Genomic DNA, 12,733 nt, shown 5'->3' with positions numbered 1-12,733 from the left:
GAGTCGTCAACGGTGCTCACAAGTCTTTACTTTGAGCTGCATGCTGGCACGCGTGCACTGTGGCAACGTACCTTTGACTCCCTTGAGCCACGCGATCGGACGCGCTTCACACGCTTCGTTCTCCTCATTCCGCCATTGCCACCACCTCTTGCCGACGACCCACCAATGGTCCAAACCACCGAGAACGACGAGGCCGTGACGCCCATCAGTGTTCTTGACACGCTCGTGCATCTCCCGGTGGTTGCACTGCGGCGCTTACTGCAGACGACGGACGAGTGGACGCAAAACGATGTGGTGCTCGTCGCGTACACGCTTCGTCGTCTCCACCCGCTGTGCGTCGACGCCTTCTTGACGCTCTTGTGGATACCGCCGACGACGCGTGAGCTTCTCTACGTCGTGCTCAACGACACGGTCGATGACGAGCCGGTGCAACTCTTACAGACGCTCGTCGCGCTCGTAAATGATGCCGATGCGACGCACGGTGTGTCCCTGCACCGTGTCCTCTCGTTCTTTAGCACAATTGACGCCGAGCACGCGCGGAGCTTCTTTCGCAATGTGCTCACGACCGAAATCGTGTTCAATGTGCAGCTGCTGGGCTTTGTCTTGTCGCCGCCCCAGGAGATGGTGCCCATGGCGTGTCTCCGCCTGCTCTTGCACCTTCCGTCGCTCGCGCATGCCCAGCTGCTTCAAATGCTCTGCGACCCGGCGCGGTCGCCGTTGAACCTGCTCGTGTGGAGCGACCTCCTCCTCGCCGTCTCGAGCGTCACGGCGGCGACGGTACTGGCGATCGTCCAGCCACTTGCACCCAGTGCAATGGCAAACGTCTTTGGCTACCTGCATACCCTCAACGACGAGGCCGAGTCGCTGCTCTTGATGGACCTCTTTGTGCAACACCCCGTGGCCGACGTGCTCACGTTTCTCGAGCTCGCGAACGGCATGACAATGAGCGCGCTCAAGGAATTGAATCTGTTTCTGAGTCGCCTCGACTTGCTTCGACAGTCGCTCGTGCTACCGCTCTTTCTTGACCCAAGGCGCGCGATTCTGTCTCGGTACGTTCTACGATTTGTCATTTGAAAATTGGACAAGTTGTCGTATATGGTAGACTTATCGTGTCGTGCAACACGTTGGATTTGGTCGCAATTGGCGATGTCTTTGTGAGTCTCACGCCGCATACGTGGGAGACGCGGTCGCTCATCATCGAGCAAGTGCGCATGCTCGAAGACCCGAGCGTGCTCTCGCAGTACTTGGCGCTGCACAAGCAAGCGAGTAGTACCCCGAACCTTCTCGCACCGCTCGCTGCATACGCCTCCCTCGCGAGCCACTGCGGCAAGACCGTGCACCTTGTCTTTATCAAGGCGCTCACGCGGCTGCCGCCGACCGACCAAGCCGGGCTCATTACGCTGCTGACGACCACGGGTCGCCCGCTGTCGGCCCCAGTGTTGGGAACAACAGCGCGACCGCCCGAGTATTGGCCCGACGACATGCTCGCGCACTGCTGCCGCGTCTTGAGCGCCTACTCGGACAAGGTTGCGATTGAGATTTTGCGCACGCTCCAGCACGTACCGAGCAGCTACCACAAGGAGATTCTGGCAACGTGCACCGAGCTCACGGCCGAGACTGCATTCCTCATTCACATGATACGGCTCACGGACGACGCCGATGTCGTCTTGGCGTGCGACTTGGTGTATCGGCCGCCTCTGGCGCCGCACTTGGTGCCCGTGGCCACGCAATGTCTTCAGAAAATGCTCAAAGTGTACTCACTCCACGCCGCACTCTTGCAGCTGCGCGCGATGCCTTCGCTGCCCGCATTTTTGAGCTATTTTGACGCAGTGCCATACAAGATGCGGCTTCTTGCAACACTCGCCGACTTTGGCCAAGTGGCCATCCCGCTCCTCGCACTGCTTCGCATTTTGGACCCGGACGATGCGAGCTACCTCTTGCATGTGCTACCCGGTCTCCCGCTCGACCGGCGCACGCGGTTTGAAGCCCAGCTCGTGCTTGAACCCATGTACGTTTCTTCTTGATCGGGCTTGAACAAGACTCTCATTGTCCTACGTAGTCCCCCCATCTTGTCGGCCGATGAAAAAGCCAACTACTTTGGCATTCTCGAAGGCAACGAGCGCACTCTCGAGTCGAATGCAGCTCCGGAAAGAAGTGGTGTCCGCCTCGTGACGGCTTTGTCCGACCTTTTGCCCGACGTTCCGCCGTGGGAGCCCGACCAGCTCGAGCAACACACGTTGGCCGCCAAGCCACTCATGGTGCGTCATCTCTCGTCGGCCGTACCCAAGGCGCGGCTCCCACGTCTAAGTCCCTCGGAGAGTACGCTCCGGAGTCCGAGCAACCAAGTCGTTTTGAGCGCACCGGTCGAGCATCAACAGATACCGGCCGACAAGACAGCAGTCGACACGATACATGACTCGCTTTCCATCGAGCCAAGCCCGGTCGACGACGAGAAGGAAGACACGTATCCGGCGGCGCCAACACCGCGCCTCAAAGTGCGACCCGAGGCGTGGCGGCGCCCCGCGGTGGCCGCCCCTTTGCGCTTGGCGTTCGAGCCCGCGCACTTGCCGCCGCTCGTCGCGCCCCGGGTGTGCACGGCATCACCCGAGCGCCGTCGTCGCGGGCTACTGCTCGAGCTCGTGCCCGACACTGAAGTGACCGACCTGCACCCGCGCCGCCGCCCGCTCACGACGCCAGGGTCCCCGTTCGCAGCGATCGCCAAGGACCCGAACCTCACGACATGGCCACCAACACGCATCCGAGTGGCAAGAACGCCGGAAGCCAAGCAGCTCGTCTTTGAGGCGCGCATCCGCAAGTCCATGGGCACAGCGTCCATGCCATCGCTGCTGCCATCGGCGTCGCCGCACCCGCGCCCGCGAGCGCTGCCACACAAGACGTAGCATCAACCTAGCTTCACAACGGTGTCCGGTATGGTGTCATATTGTCATCTAGTTAATGGACTACATCTGGAGCACATGGCAGGTTCACTATCTGTCCAAAGTGTTGGCTCTTCGTACGGCGAGCTCAGCTGTGTGGCCGGAGCGTCTTGAGGAACGAGTCGAGCACGCTGGGGGCGGCTGCCACCTTCTTCTTCTTCTTCTTATGTCCGTCGAGCAGCTTTCGCGGCGGGCTCGGGAGCTTCCCAAAGAGACCACCTTCCTTTGTGGCCAATGTCGCAAGCGTCGGCGGCGGCGCGACTGGCTCCACGGCCTTGCGCTTGGTGCTTGTGCGCCCCGGCTTGGCCGCGCCGGCGCGGACGTTGGCGTGCTTGCAGCGGTGGCAACTCGAGATGACCGCGTTGCGCACGCGCACGAGGCGAGCACTGGTCGATGGCTTGTGCAAGTGCTTGGCCTTGCGCTGCGCCGCGGCGTGGGCCCGCGCGAGCTGCAGGTTGAGCGGCGCGCCGTGCTTTTGGTGCACAACGCGCACGGTCGCCGAGACGCCGGGCAGCAAAAGCGCGCTACACTTTTCGCAAAAGGCGTCTTTCAAGCTCTGCGGAATCGGCTTGGGCAGCGTTCGGCTCTTGTCGTCTTGGAGACGCAGGAGCGTAGCCACGAACGCCGATGCAAACGTATGCGAGAGCGCGAGGGCGTGGTCGCTCGCCGGCGCGGGCGTGCTGCCGACGAGCGCCGTCGACGGAAGCCGCAGAAGCACAGCGTGGGCCGTGTGCCATTGGTACAGCAGCCGCTGCTGGACGTCCGGGTTGCGGATGCACTCGGCGAGCTCGCGGGCCAGCGCCTCCTCCATCGTGCTTGCACCACCGAAATACCGAATATGGCACTTCAAGTATCAATTGTGAGAGGTTCAGAGTGGCTACCTGCACGCTCCTTACCAAGCGTCCGCTGCGTAGAGGCTGCACTCGTATCCGTGACGTCCATGTGACCCATACGCGCGTCCTTTCTGCTGCCGCGAGAGCATTCTTCACCACGACGCGCTCGTGCCTTGCAGCGTATCGTACAACGGAATAAGAAGCGACGAGCCAAAGTTGCGTATGTTTAGATACAGCCGCTATCTACCTCATAACACGGTGGTGCCGCCAAGCGACGACAATACTGTACATTGCATCAGAGTAATACCCTTTCTTCTATATACCTTACATGCAGCACGCATGATGGGGTCGCGGCGCCTCGACCATCGTCGTCGTCGTCTGGGGACGCCAGCCAACGGCAACCCTAACCCCCTCTGCTCGTTTGACCACAACTACGTCAAACTAGAAAACGTTAGATATAGTGACGACACGTATCCACCATAGCCGCTCGACAACACACAAGACGAGCACCATGACACCAAGCTACGTAGTCTTTTGATGGCGACGCACGACCGCCAGTGCGTCGGCGCCAACCGTCTCGAGGAGCGGCCCCAAAAACACATCGCGGATCGTCACGAGGTCCCGGCCCGCGTCCAAAAACACAGCTGCCACGAGCGCTTCAAACACGTCGGCGTACATCTTGGGCATCGTCGCGCGGTCAATGCCAGCCGCGTCCACGGGCTGCCCCGCGCGCAGCCGCGCAAAGTGGTGCTTGACGAGCCGTATGTTGGCCGCCATCTTTGGGTCCATCTTGACCGCGCCCGTGAGCATGACGTGATCGACGTGAAACGCAATGAGCGCCGTCTTGCCGAGCGCGTCGTTCGAGACGGTCGCGCCCTTCCAACATGTAAGGTCACCCGGTTGCCACGCGGGGTACGTGGTCGTCGCATACGTCAGCACGAGGTACTCGACGAGTGCGTCCCCCAGAAACTCGAGCCGCTCATAGTCGCCCTTGAACGGAGCGGCAAGGGCGGCGCTTGCGTCCGCGTGGCGCATGACGGGCGCGACCGACGGGTGCGCGATCGCTTCCTAGTTTAAAAGCTACCGTCGACAACTGGTACGAGCAGGGCTTGGTGTACGAGGAGGAGGCGCTTGTTGCGGAATTCATACTTGAGCGACGCCTCGAGGATGCGGACGCGCTCGCCAAGATCGTCAAAGTACGACGCGACAAACTCGAGCCCGTGCGCTGCCTACAACGTTTGTGGGTGCGACATGTGGACAACCCTAACCCTCTCGCTACCAGGTTGAGCGGCACCGACGTGCGGGGCAGCGACGGGCGCGGCTGCGGCGTACAGTGCGGCAAGAGAGGACGCGCGTACGCACATTCGAGTGGGTCGAGCGTCTCGTTGCCCAGCCATCTAGAGACAAAGAACAGGTAAGAAAAAAAATACAAAAATCAAGGGAAAATAGCACGGACGACAAGAAGAGCCGGCCGCCACGCTCGCCAAGACCCGCAATGAAGGCCCCACACATGGCTTCGACGGTATCGGCAATCCACTTGACGGGCGCGACGAGCGACTTGGGCGTTCGGCCCACGCAACTCGGCTTCCAGTGAATGAACGGCTGCGTGTCCAGGATTTTTGGGTGCGTCATGAGCTTGTGCAGCTCGAGCGAAATCGCCTTGAGGCACAAACGGTCGTTCCGGATCATGTCGGTGCGCGTCATGTGCAGCGCGCCTTCGTTGTCGAGGTCCCAGCGGCGCTAGTCCCAAAAGTATCAACTTGATACATTGAAAAACTCGGTCGACTACCTCGTACAGGAACCATGTCGATTCAAGCTTGAGGTAGCAGTCACCGAGCGTCTCGAGCGTCTCGTACGCGGGCTTGGACGTCGCGTCGTTGAGGAGCGTCCAGTCAATGTCGGCGCCGACGCGGTCCATGAGTCGCGACAGCTGCAGCTTGCGCTCCAACTCGTACAAGAGCGGGAGCAAGCCAAACGCCTGCACGTACCGAGACCGCGAGAGGCCAAGGACGTCGGTGTGGTCGGGCAAAACGAGCCGCTCCTTCTGGTGCACGGTCGAGGTCCACTGCGGGCGGCGGTCCATAATGTGGCGCATGATAGGCAGCGCCGACGGCAGCTCGATCGCGTACACCAGCGGCTGGTTGGGCTCGGCGCCAAGCAGATCGTCCTTGGTATACCAGCGTCCGAGGATCGGGTTACCCGGTGCTACATCCACGTACGTCACAACGCACCATGCATTCCCAAGCCGTACCCGACTTGGCCCGGCGAATCGTGTGGCCCCAGAACGTGTTGTCGGCGACCACTCGTGCGACCACGTCACCGACCAGAGTCGTCGTTACCTGCATCGCACCACGTAGGCATAGACAGGACGTACAGTCCTACCTGCTTGATGCTGTACGTCACATCCTTGCGCTTTCGTGCGACGCAGACGAGGTCCGCAAGGCGCTCGGGCGGCGGCAGTGGCCAGGCCGGCGTCAGAAACGACCCCATCACGCCACGCATGTGGTCAAAGTCGATCGCATCCGCCGGGTCCAAGGCGACAACCAGGTAGCCCTTGTCGTTGCGGGCCGAGAATTCGCACAGTAAGTCGGGCGACCGGATCGCCGCCAGCGCCGCGTCGACGCCGTAACACGCCAAGCGCAGCAGCATCACGTGATGCCGAACGCAATCGCTGAGCTCCGACAATGCCATCTCCAAAACGCGCGGGGTCTTGTCCACCAGCCGCACGGTCGCTAGCGCTGGCGTCAAGATGCAGCGCGTCGTGCCAAACTCGTAGCGCCACGGTGTGTCCCGCACCACGCCTAGCAAGCTGCAGTCAGCATCGCCATTGCTGCATATACATGGCGTTTACCGCCATACAGCGGCGTCGTCGTCAAGAGACCATAGTCGAGCGAGTCGAGCGGGTAGAGATACAGGGTCACACTCGAGCTCGAGCTCGAATGGGCTGCAAACACTTCGCGCACCGAGCGCAGCCCGAGCTCGATGGCCGTGGTCGCTGGCACATCATAGTTGCTCTGCGTCTCGGTTTCCACCGTGACCGGGTGTGAAGATGGCGTCGTCGACGCTGCGCGGACGTGGCCTTGAAGCCGCGACCGAAACGAGCGGTCTAGAAACCCGCGTCGCAGGAGCTCTTGGCACGCCAGAAATGCTGCTATCGCTTTTGCGAGCTTCTCGCAGTCGACGCGCGGCGACTTGAGCGTCTCCTTGATCCCGAGCGCGGGCGGCAGCCGGAGCATTACTGAATGTTCAAAGCGCTGCGTCATCTCGTCGTCGTCGTCGTCGTCATGCAGGCGGCGGTTCGCCTCGAGTCGCTGGCGCCGTTTGTTTGTCATCGCGGCTTGCATGGCGTGACGTGTGTGCGTGTACTGCGGTCGGTGGTCGGCAATCGCGAGGAGAGGCAGTGTATCGAAGAACGCATCCAGTGTTTCGATACTGTTGCGTACATCGAGGCGCGCTTGCGTGTCGTCGTGCACGACAACGTACCTAGAAAAGTATCATTCTTTCAACTGTACCAAAATAAGACAAAATAAGAAAGCGTACGCGTGGTCGTTGGCGGGCAGGACCGGCGCCTCGACAGCGCGGACGGCTTGGAGACGCTGCTCGAGCACCTCGTGCGGCATGTTGGCAATCTCCATCTGCACGAGGCGCGTCATCTTGGCGTGCAGTGCCTTGTACTTGGTCATCTCCGCCTCGGTGCCCGGCACGATGTAGCGGACGACCCCCATGACAGCGTCCGCGCCTACTCCGAGGGTGAGGCGAGAATGTCTCGTAGTAACCTGCGTACAGCGTCGAAAGTCGAGCAGCTTGTGCTGGTCGTGCAACGTGTCGGCAATGAGCACGAGGTCGCACGGCGCCACGCAGTCCATGTCGTGCGTCAGCGCCGTTGTCACGAGCACGAGGCTCCGTGCGTCGTTGAACGTTGCAATGACATCGCCCATGGACGTCACGCCGTCGCGACAGTGTGCCACGTCTTGGCCGACCATGCTGCACGCCGGCGGTAAATGCGGAAACGACGCCGTCAGGTAGTCGGCCACGAGCCGCGCGTGCGTCCGACGATGCACAAAGATCCACGTCCGCTTTGTCAGCGGCGCATCTCGGAGCAGACTTTCGTTGGCGACAAAGGTGCGGTAGAGCGACGCGACCTGCTGGAGTCGTGGCGTCGCTTGCGTCCGTGGGACGAGCGCCAAAAGATCAGTGAGCCACGATTGGAGGCCGTTGGCGCCGGCCACGGACGCTGCGTGGTCGCTGTCGCTACGTGGCACCACCGGCACCAAAGGTTCCGAGAGAATGCTGAGATGCGTCGATGCGAGGAGACTCTCGGCGTGCGAGGATGACGCAAACTCGATGCCACTCTCGAGTTCGTGGAGCACGTGTTGTACAAAGCACCAGAAACCGAGGTGGTCGAAGACGGCACTGGCGTCGTTGAGGAACCGGTCTTTCCGGCTGGCTAGGCTGGCGTCGTCGCCAGGGATGCGGTGCAGGTCGAGGTACGCGGCGACCAAGTCGATGCCTTTCTCATTGTTGCCAAGCAGAAAGGCTATGGGGTCCGATACAAACATCGAGGACGACGAGCTCGCGTCCTCAAAGACCTCGGCGAAGAGCGGTGCGAGGAGGTCGTGGTTGGTGCGCGTGGCCGCCAGCGTCATGCTGCACGCCGTCGTATACGCAAAGAGCGGGTTCTTGGTCGTATGCAACTCGAGCGCCGAAATCGTCGATGTCGTGAGCGCCACGATGCGCGGCTGGCACGCCTTGTGCAGCTTGGCGTACTTGACAAAGAACCGCTGGTAAAACGCTGGAAAGAGCGCGTGGATCTAGGAAACGAGGAGGTTGCAGTCGGGTTGCAGTTGCAGTCGAGACTACCTTTTCGCAGCTCTTGAAGACGACCAGCGCGACCTTTTCGAGCACGAGCACGTTCTCCTACACCACGTCGTTGGTCGCACCGGTATTGGCATGCAAAGCGGCGAGCGTACTTGCAGGAGGAGGCCGACCATGGCGGCCGTGAGGACGAGCACCTGGGTTGACGCGACTTGGGCCTTCATGTACTCGACCGTCTGCCACGCACGCTCGTTCGTCGGTAGCTGGCCGCCCATGCGCGCATGGCACACGCGAGCCATCGTTGCGTACACGTCCGGAATCTGGCTGCTCCCGGGCACGACCACGAGCACGAGCTTCCCGCGATGCGAGGCGTCGTCCAGCAGCTCGCGCGCAAGCATGGCCGCCACGTGCGTCTTGCCAACGCGGCTTGGTCCGCTCAGCACGACGCTCTGCTGCCGCGCCAAGGCCAGCATCTCGCGCTGGTGCTCGGCGAGGGACATGCAACCGATCCAAGCTCGAATCCGAAATGCCATTGCGTTCGTCTGCGATAAAGTGTGAGAGGTTGCAACCTCTGGAAATCGATATACTCGTTGCCGCCTGTCTTGCAGTCGACCGGCAAGTCGATCTGCAAGTCGAGATTGTAGTCGACTGCAGCTGTCGTCTCCTTGCGCTCACCTTGATCCCTCTGCTGGTAGCGCAGCCTTTGTCTCGCCCTGCGATTGCAGGGGCCTCTGCAGCCCTATGCACTCTTCTGTCAGCACCGTTGGCTACCGGTCAAGCCAATATACTTATACTACATGCGAAAAATGGGCTGCGCGTAGAGCTACGGAGGCTAACCAGTTGTGCTACTAGTAGGCTTTGGCGACTCGTCCTTGCACTGGCAGAGCTCGTTCTTATGCTGCCGTAGCTGTCTCCGTCGGCGGTGGCCACGACTTCGACGCTCGACAAGTCGCCCCTGCAAGATGACGCATTCTAGTAGAGAGACCGAGTAGTACAGTTAGTCGAGTAGCACTCGATGGGGACCTCGGCATCCTTGTCATGGCAAGTTGAACTGGGCCTGGCGGGAACGGCGCGTATCCGGATGTCCGCTAAAGATCGTCTTTATCCGGACACTGAAATGGCCCAAAATGACTGGTCGATACACTGGGCGGCGTGGTGGTTGGTGCCATTTTGCATCCTCCACGAGTATGGCTCCGAAGACGAAGCGCGCGGCCGATGCCATGACGACGACGCCCGCAATCGCCGAGCCGACGACGACCGAAGAAGACGGCGACAGCGTCGAAGGCGACGTGCCATCGCCGACCTCGGTCCTCGCCGCCTGCAAGGTGCACCGCTGCCGCTTCTTGAAGTACGAGCCGAGCACCGTGACCGCGCTGGCCTACAATGCCGATGGCACGCGCCTCGCGGTCGCGCGCCAGAACGGCGACGTCGAGCTCTGGAACGTCAACGGCCATGACATGCATTTCCACGCGGTCGTCGGCGGCCGCGGGTCGGCGGTCACCTCGAGCGTGCAGTGGACGTCGACTGGTCGCCTCTTTGCGGCGTCGCTCGATGGCATGCTCCGCGAAATCGACCTCGAGTCGCTCCGCTTCATTCACGCGCTGCATGCGAACGGCGGCCCGATCTGGTGCATGCAGTACCACGCGTCCGACAACACGCTCGCGGTCGGCTGCGAAGACGGCCGCGTCCGCCTCTTTACGATGGACGAGGACGAGCCGCTCTACTTCCGGAAGGCGCTTGGCAGCACGGGTCGGCGCGTCGTGTCGGTCGCGTGGCACGCGGCCTCGGACGCGCTCTTTAGCGGCAACGACGAGGGCGTCATCTACATGTGGAACGCCAGCACGGGCCGGAACGAGTCGCGCATGACGCTCGAGCGGTACGCCAGGCACACGACCGCAGTCGTCTGGAGCCTCCTCGTGCTCGACGACCTCACGGTCATCTCGGGCGACTCGAACGGCAACGTGCAGACGTGGGATGGCATCACGGGTACGCTCATGCAGACGTTTGCGCAGCTCACGGCCGACGTGCTTGCGATGGCACTGGACCCGACCGAGACGGTGCTCTTTGCCTCTGGTATTGACAACCAAGTGATTTCGCTGCGCCGGTCGGCAACGACCAAGCTCTTCAACTACACGTACAGCCACCGCGCGCACACGCACGACGTACGCGCGCTTGCCATCTCGGGCAACGCCGACGACCCGCTCCTTGTCTCTGGTGGCGTCGACACGCACCTCATCACGTACCCGACGGCCACGTACAACACGTGCCGTCCCACCAAGATCTCGCCGCTGCCGCCGCGCCAGTTCCTTGCGCTTGCGACCGAGAAGCGCCTCTTGCTCTCGCAGCACACGACAGCCCTCGACGTCTGGAGCCTCGCCGGCGCCGCGCCCAAGCTCCTCGCGCAGCTGCAGATGACCGGCGACGCCAACCTTGTGTGTTCGGCCATTTCGCCCAACGGCGAGTTTGTCGCTTGCTCGACGTCGACCGAGCTCAAGGTGTTCCGCCTCGAGGGCCACAACGTGACCAAGGTTGCGCTCACGGCGGCGCTCGCGCAGCCGGCGTACTCGCTTCTCTTTACGGCCGACTCGACGCACTTGATCACGGGCGACGTCGTTGTCCGCGTCCTCGACATGCAGTCGCTGAGCGTCCTCAAGACCTTTTCGACGCCGCATGCGCTTCAGACCAAGACGCTCGCGGTCTCGCGCGACGGCCAGTGGCTCGCGTCTGGTGACATTGGCAACCATCTCTCGGTACGCTTTTTTTCTCGATTTTTCTCAATTTTTCAGCATTTCTTATCTCTGTGGGGGTAGGTGTTCAACCTCGACTCGATGCAGTACTATTGCGAGCTGCCGCAGCCTGCCTCGATGCACACGGCGATCGCGCTCGACCCGAGCGGCAAGACGCTCGTGGCAACGACGATCTCGAACCACTTTGCCTGCTACGACGTCGAGCGCAAGAGCCTCACCGACTGGAGCCGCGAGAACGCCCACAAGCTCCCGGAGGAACTCTTCGCCATGCATGCGTCGCTCCAAGGCGTGCTCTTCCACCCGACGCAGCCCAACTCGATCGTGCTCTGGAGCCAGCGCTTCATGCTGCACATCGATATTGACCAGCCGATCCAGGCGCCGAAAGCCACAAAGCGCCGGCGTCTCAGCGTCGCGGCCAAGGACGACGACACGTCCGGTGACGACGCCGACGTGGCGCCGGCCTCCACGTTCCACTTTGTCGACAAGTATGGCCCGATCGCGTACGCTGCGTTTTTCGCCACCTCCAAGTTGCCCGAGCTCGTGCTGGTCGAAACGCCCTTTTTCAAGATGCTGCACGCACTCCCGAACGCACTCAAGCGCCGCAAGTACGCCCAGTAAGCAGCAACGCCGCTGGCGATATTGTCCTAGATTTCAGAACCATCAACTATCGTATATTCTACCTCCCGTCTCGCAATCGTCGTGTCTCGATCGGTTTGTATCAATGTATCGACGAAGTGCAGCATGAACGTCGCGCTCGCAGGAGGGTGTTTTCTGCATGGGTGCACAGAGGCCTCCCCTTGAAGCCGCAGTAGTATTGATGGTCCATCATCGATCGATCGAACTTGCTATCTTGTTGGTGGATTGGTGGTTGGAGCAAGTGATAGATATGTGATGCCCTTGCAGGAGAAGCGATCATGCTCACTGATCTAGGAGCGTCTATGTGGTCGGCGTGTTGCGACGAGCAGTGGACTCGGCGTACACGAGCTCGATATTAGTAGAAATGAAGTCGACTTGCTTTCACGAGGTAAATTGATACTTTGATACAAACGCGTGGGATCGTGGTTTCGCGGCATGGTCATGGACGAGCGTTGGTGTGTGGACCGGTCGTTTGTCGCTGCGAGCACAAGTCACAAAGGCGGCTTGTGATCGCATCCCGTGCTTCGTAGCAGTAGTACATGGCCCAGAAGAGGGCGCCGATAATGACCAAATTGATCAGGCTCGCGAGGAGTATCGTGTCAAATGATGCATAGCTGCTGGGCGCCTTCTCGACCACAATCGACGTGCACTCGCATTGGAGGTCGACCGCTGGGCGTCCGCACACCTGGTTGGTGCCACAGCAACACACTTCTTGGAACCCGTGCTTGATGTACGCGCCGCAGTACTGGCCGGGCTGGCCGCGGTG

At 61.2% G+C, this 12,733-nt stretch overlaps 5 protein-coding genes across 5 annotated transcripts; 2 read left to right on the top strand and 3 right to left on the bottom strand.

The window, feature by feature from the left end:
- On the top strand, positions 1-2,982 carry SDRG_16011 (hypothetical protein). The gene is made up of 3 exons (XM_008622200.1): positions 1-1,049; positions 1,103-2,008; positions 2,060-2,982. The coding sequence occupies exons 1-3, from the start codon at positions 166-168 to the stop codon at positions 2,898-2,900; spliced, it is 2,631 nt and encodes an 876-aa protein (XP_008620422.1). The 5' UTR covers positions 1-165; the 3' UTR covers positions 2,901-2,982.
- On the bottom strand, positions 2,912-3,769 carry SDRG_16010 (hypothetical protein). The gene has a single exon (XM_008622199.1). The coding sequence runs from the start codon at positions 3,745-3,747 to the stop codon at positions 3,025-3,027; it is 723 nt and encodes a 240-aa protein (XP_008620421.1). The 5' UTR covers positions 3,748-3,769; the 3' UTR covers positions 2,912-3,024.
- A 443-nt stretch (positions 3,770-4,212) lies between these two features.
- Positions 4,213-9,098, bottom strand: SDRG_16009 (hypothetical protein). The gene is made up of 12 exons (XM_008622198.1): positions 8,740-9,098; positions 8,630-8,686; positions 7,554-8,580; positions 7,310-7,508; positions 6,621-7,252; positions 6,152-6,570; positions 6,021-6,108; positions 5,559-5,974; positions 5,226-5,509; positions 5,049-5,166; positions 4,888-4,998; positions 4,213-4,837 (listed from the first exon to the last, which is right to left on the bottom strand). Exons 1-12 carry the CDS (start codon positions 9,082-9,084, stop codon positions 4,292-4,294), a joined length of 4,242 nt encoding a protein of 1,413 aa, XP_008620420.1. The 5' UTR covers positions 9,085-9,098; the 3' UTR covers positions 4,213-4,291.
- Positions 9,099-9,708: 610 nt separating this feature from the next.
- Positions 9,709-12,015, top strand: SDRG_16008 (hypothetical protein). The gene is made up of 2 exons (XM_008622197.1): positions 9,709-11,334; positions 11,395-12,015. The coding sequence occupies exons 1-2, from the start codon at positions 9,712-9,714 to the stop codon at positions 11,947-11,949; spliced, it is 2,178 nt and encodes a 725-aa protein (XP_008620419.1). The 5' UTR covers positions 9,709-9,711; the 3' UTR covers positions 11,950-12,015.
- Positions 12,016-12,277: 262 nt separating this feature from the next.
- On the bottom strand, positions 12,278-12,733 carry SDRG_16007 (hypothetical protein; the record flags this gene model as incomplete). The annotated part of the gene is made up of 1 exon (XM_008622196.1): positions 12,278-12,733. A coding segment is annotated over one exon (327 nt), but the record flags the coding sequence as incomplete, so codon positions are not given.

The sequence above is a fragment of the Saprolegnia diclina genome (genome assembly GCF_000281045.1).
Source record: "Saprolegnia diclina VS20 unplaced genomic scaffold supercont1.109, whole genome shotgun sequence".
NCBI classification, from domain to species: Eukaryota; Oomycota; class Saprolegniomycetes; order Saprolegniales; family Saprolegniaceae; genus Saprolegnia; species Saprolegnia diclina.
This window is presented reverse-complemented; position numbering and strand designations above follow the sequence as displayed.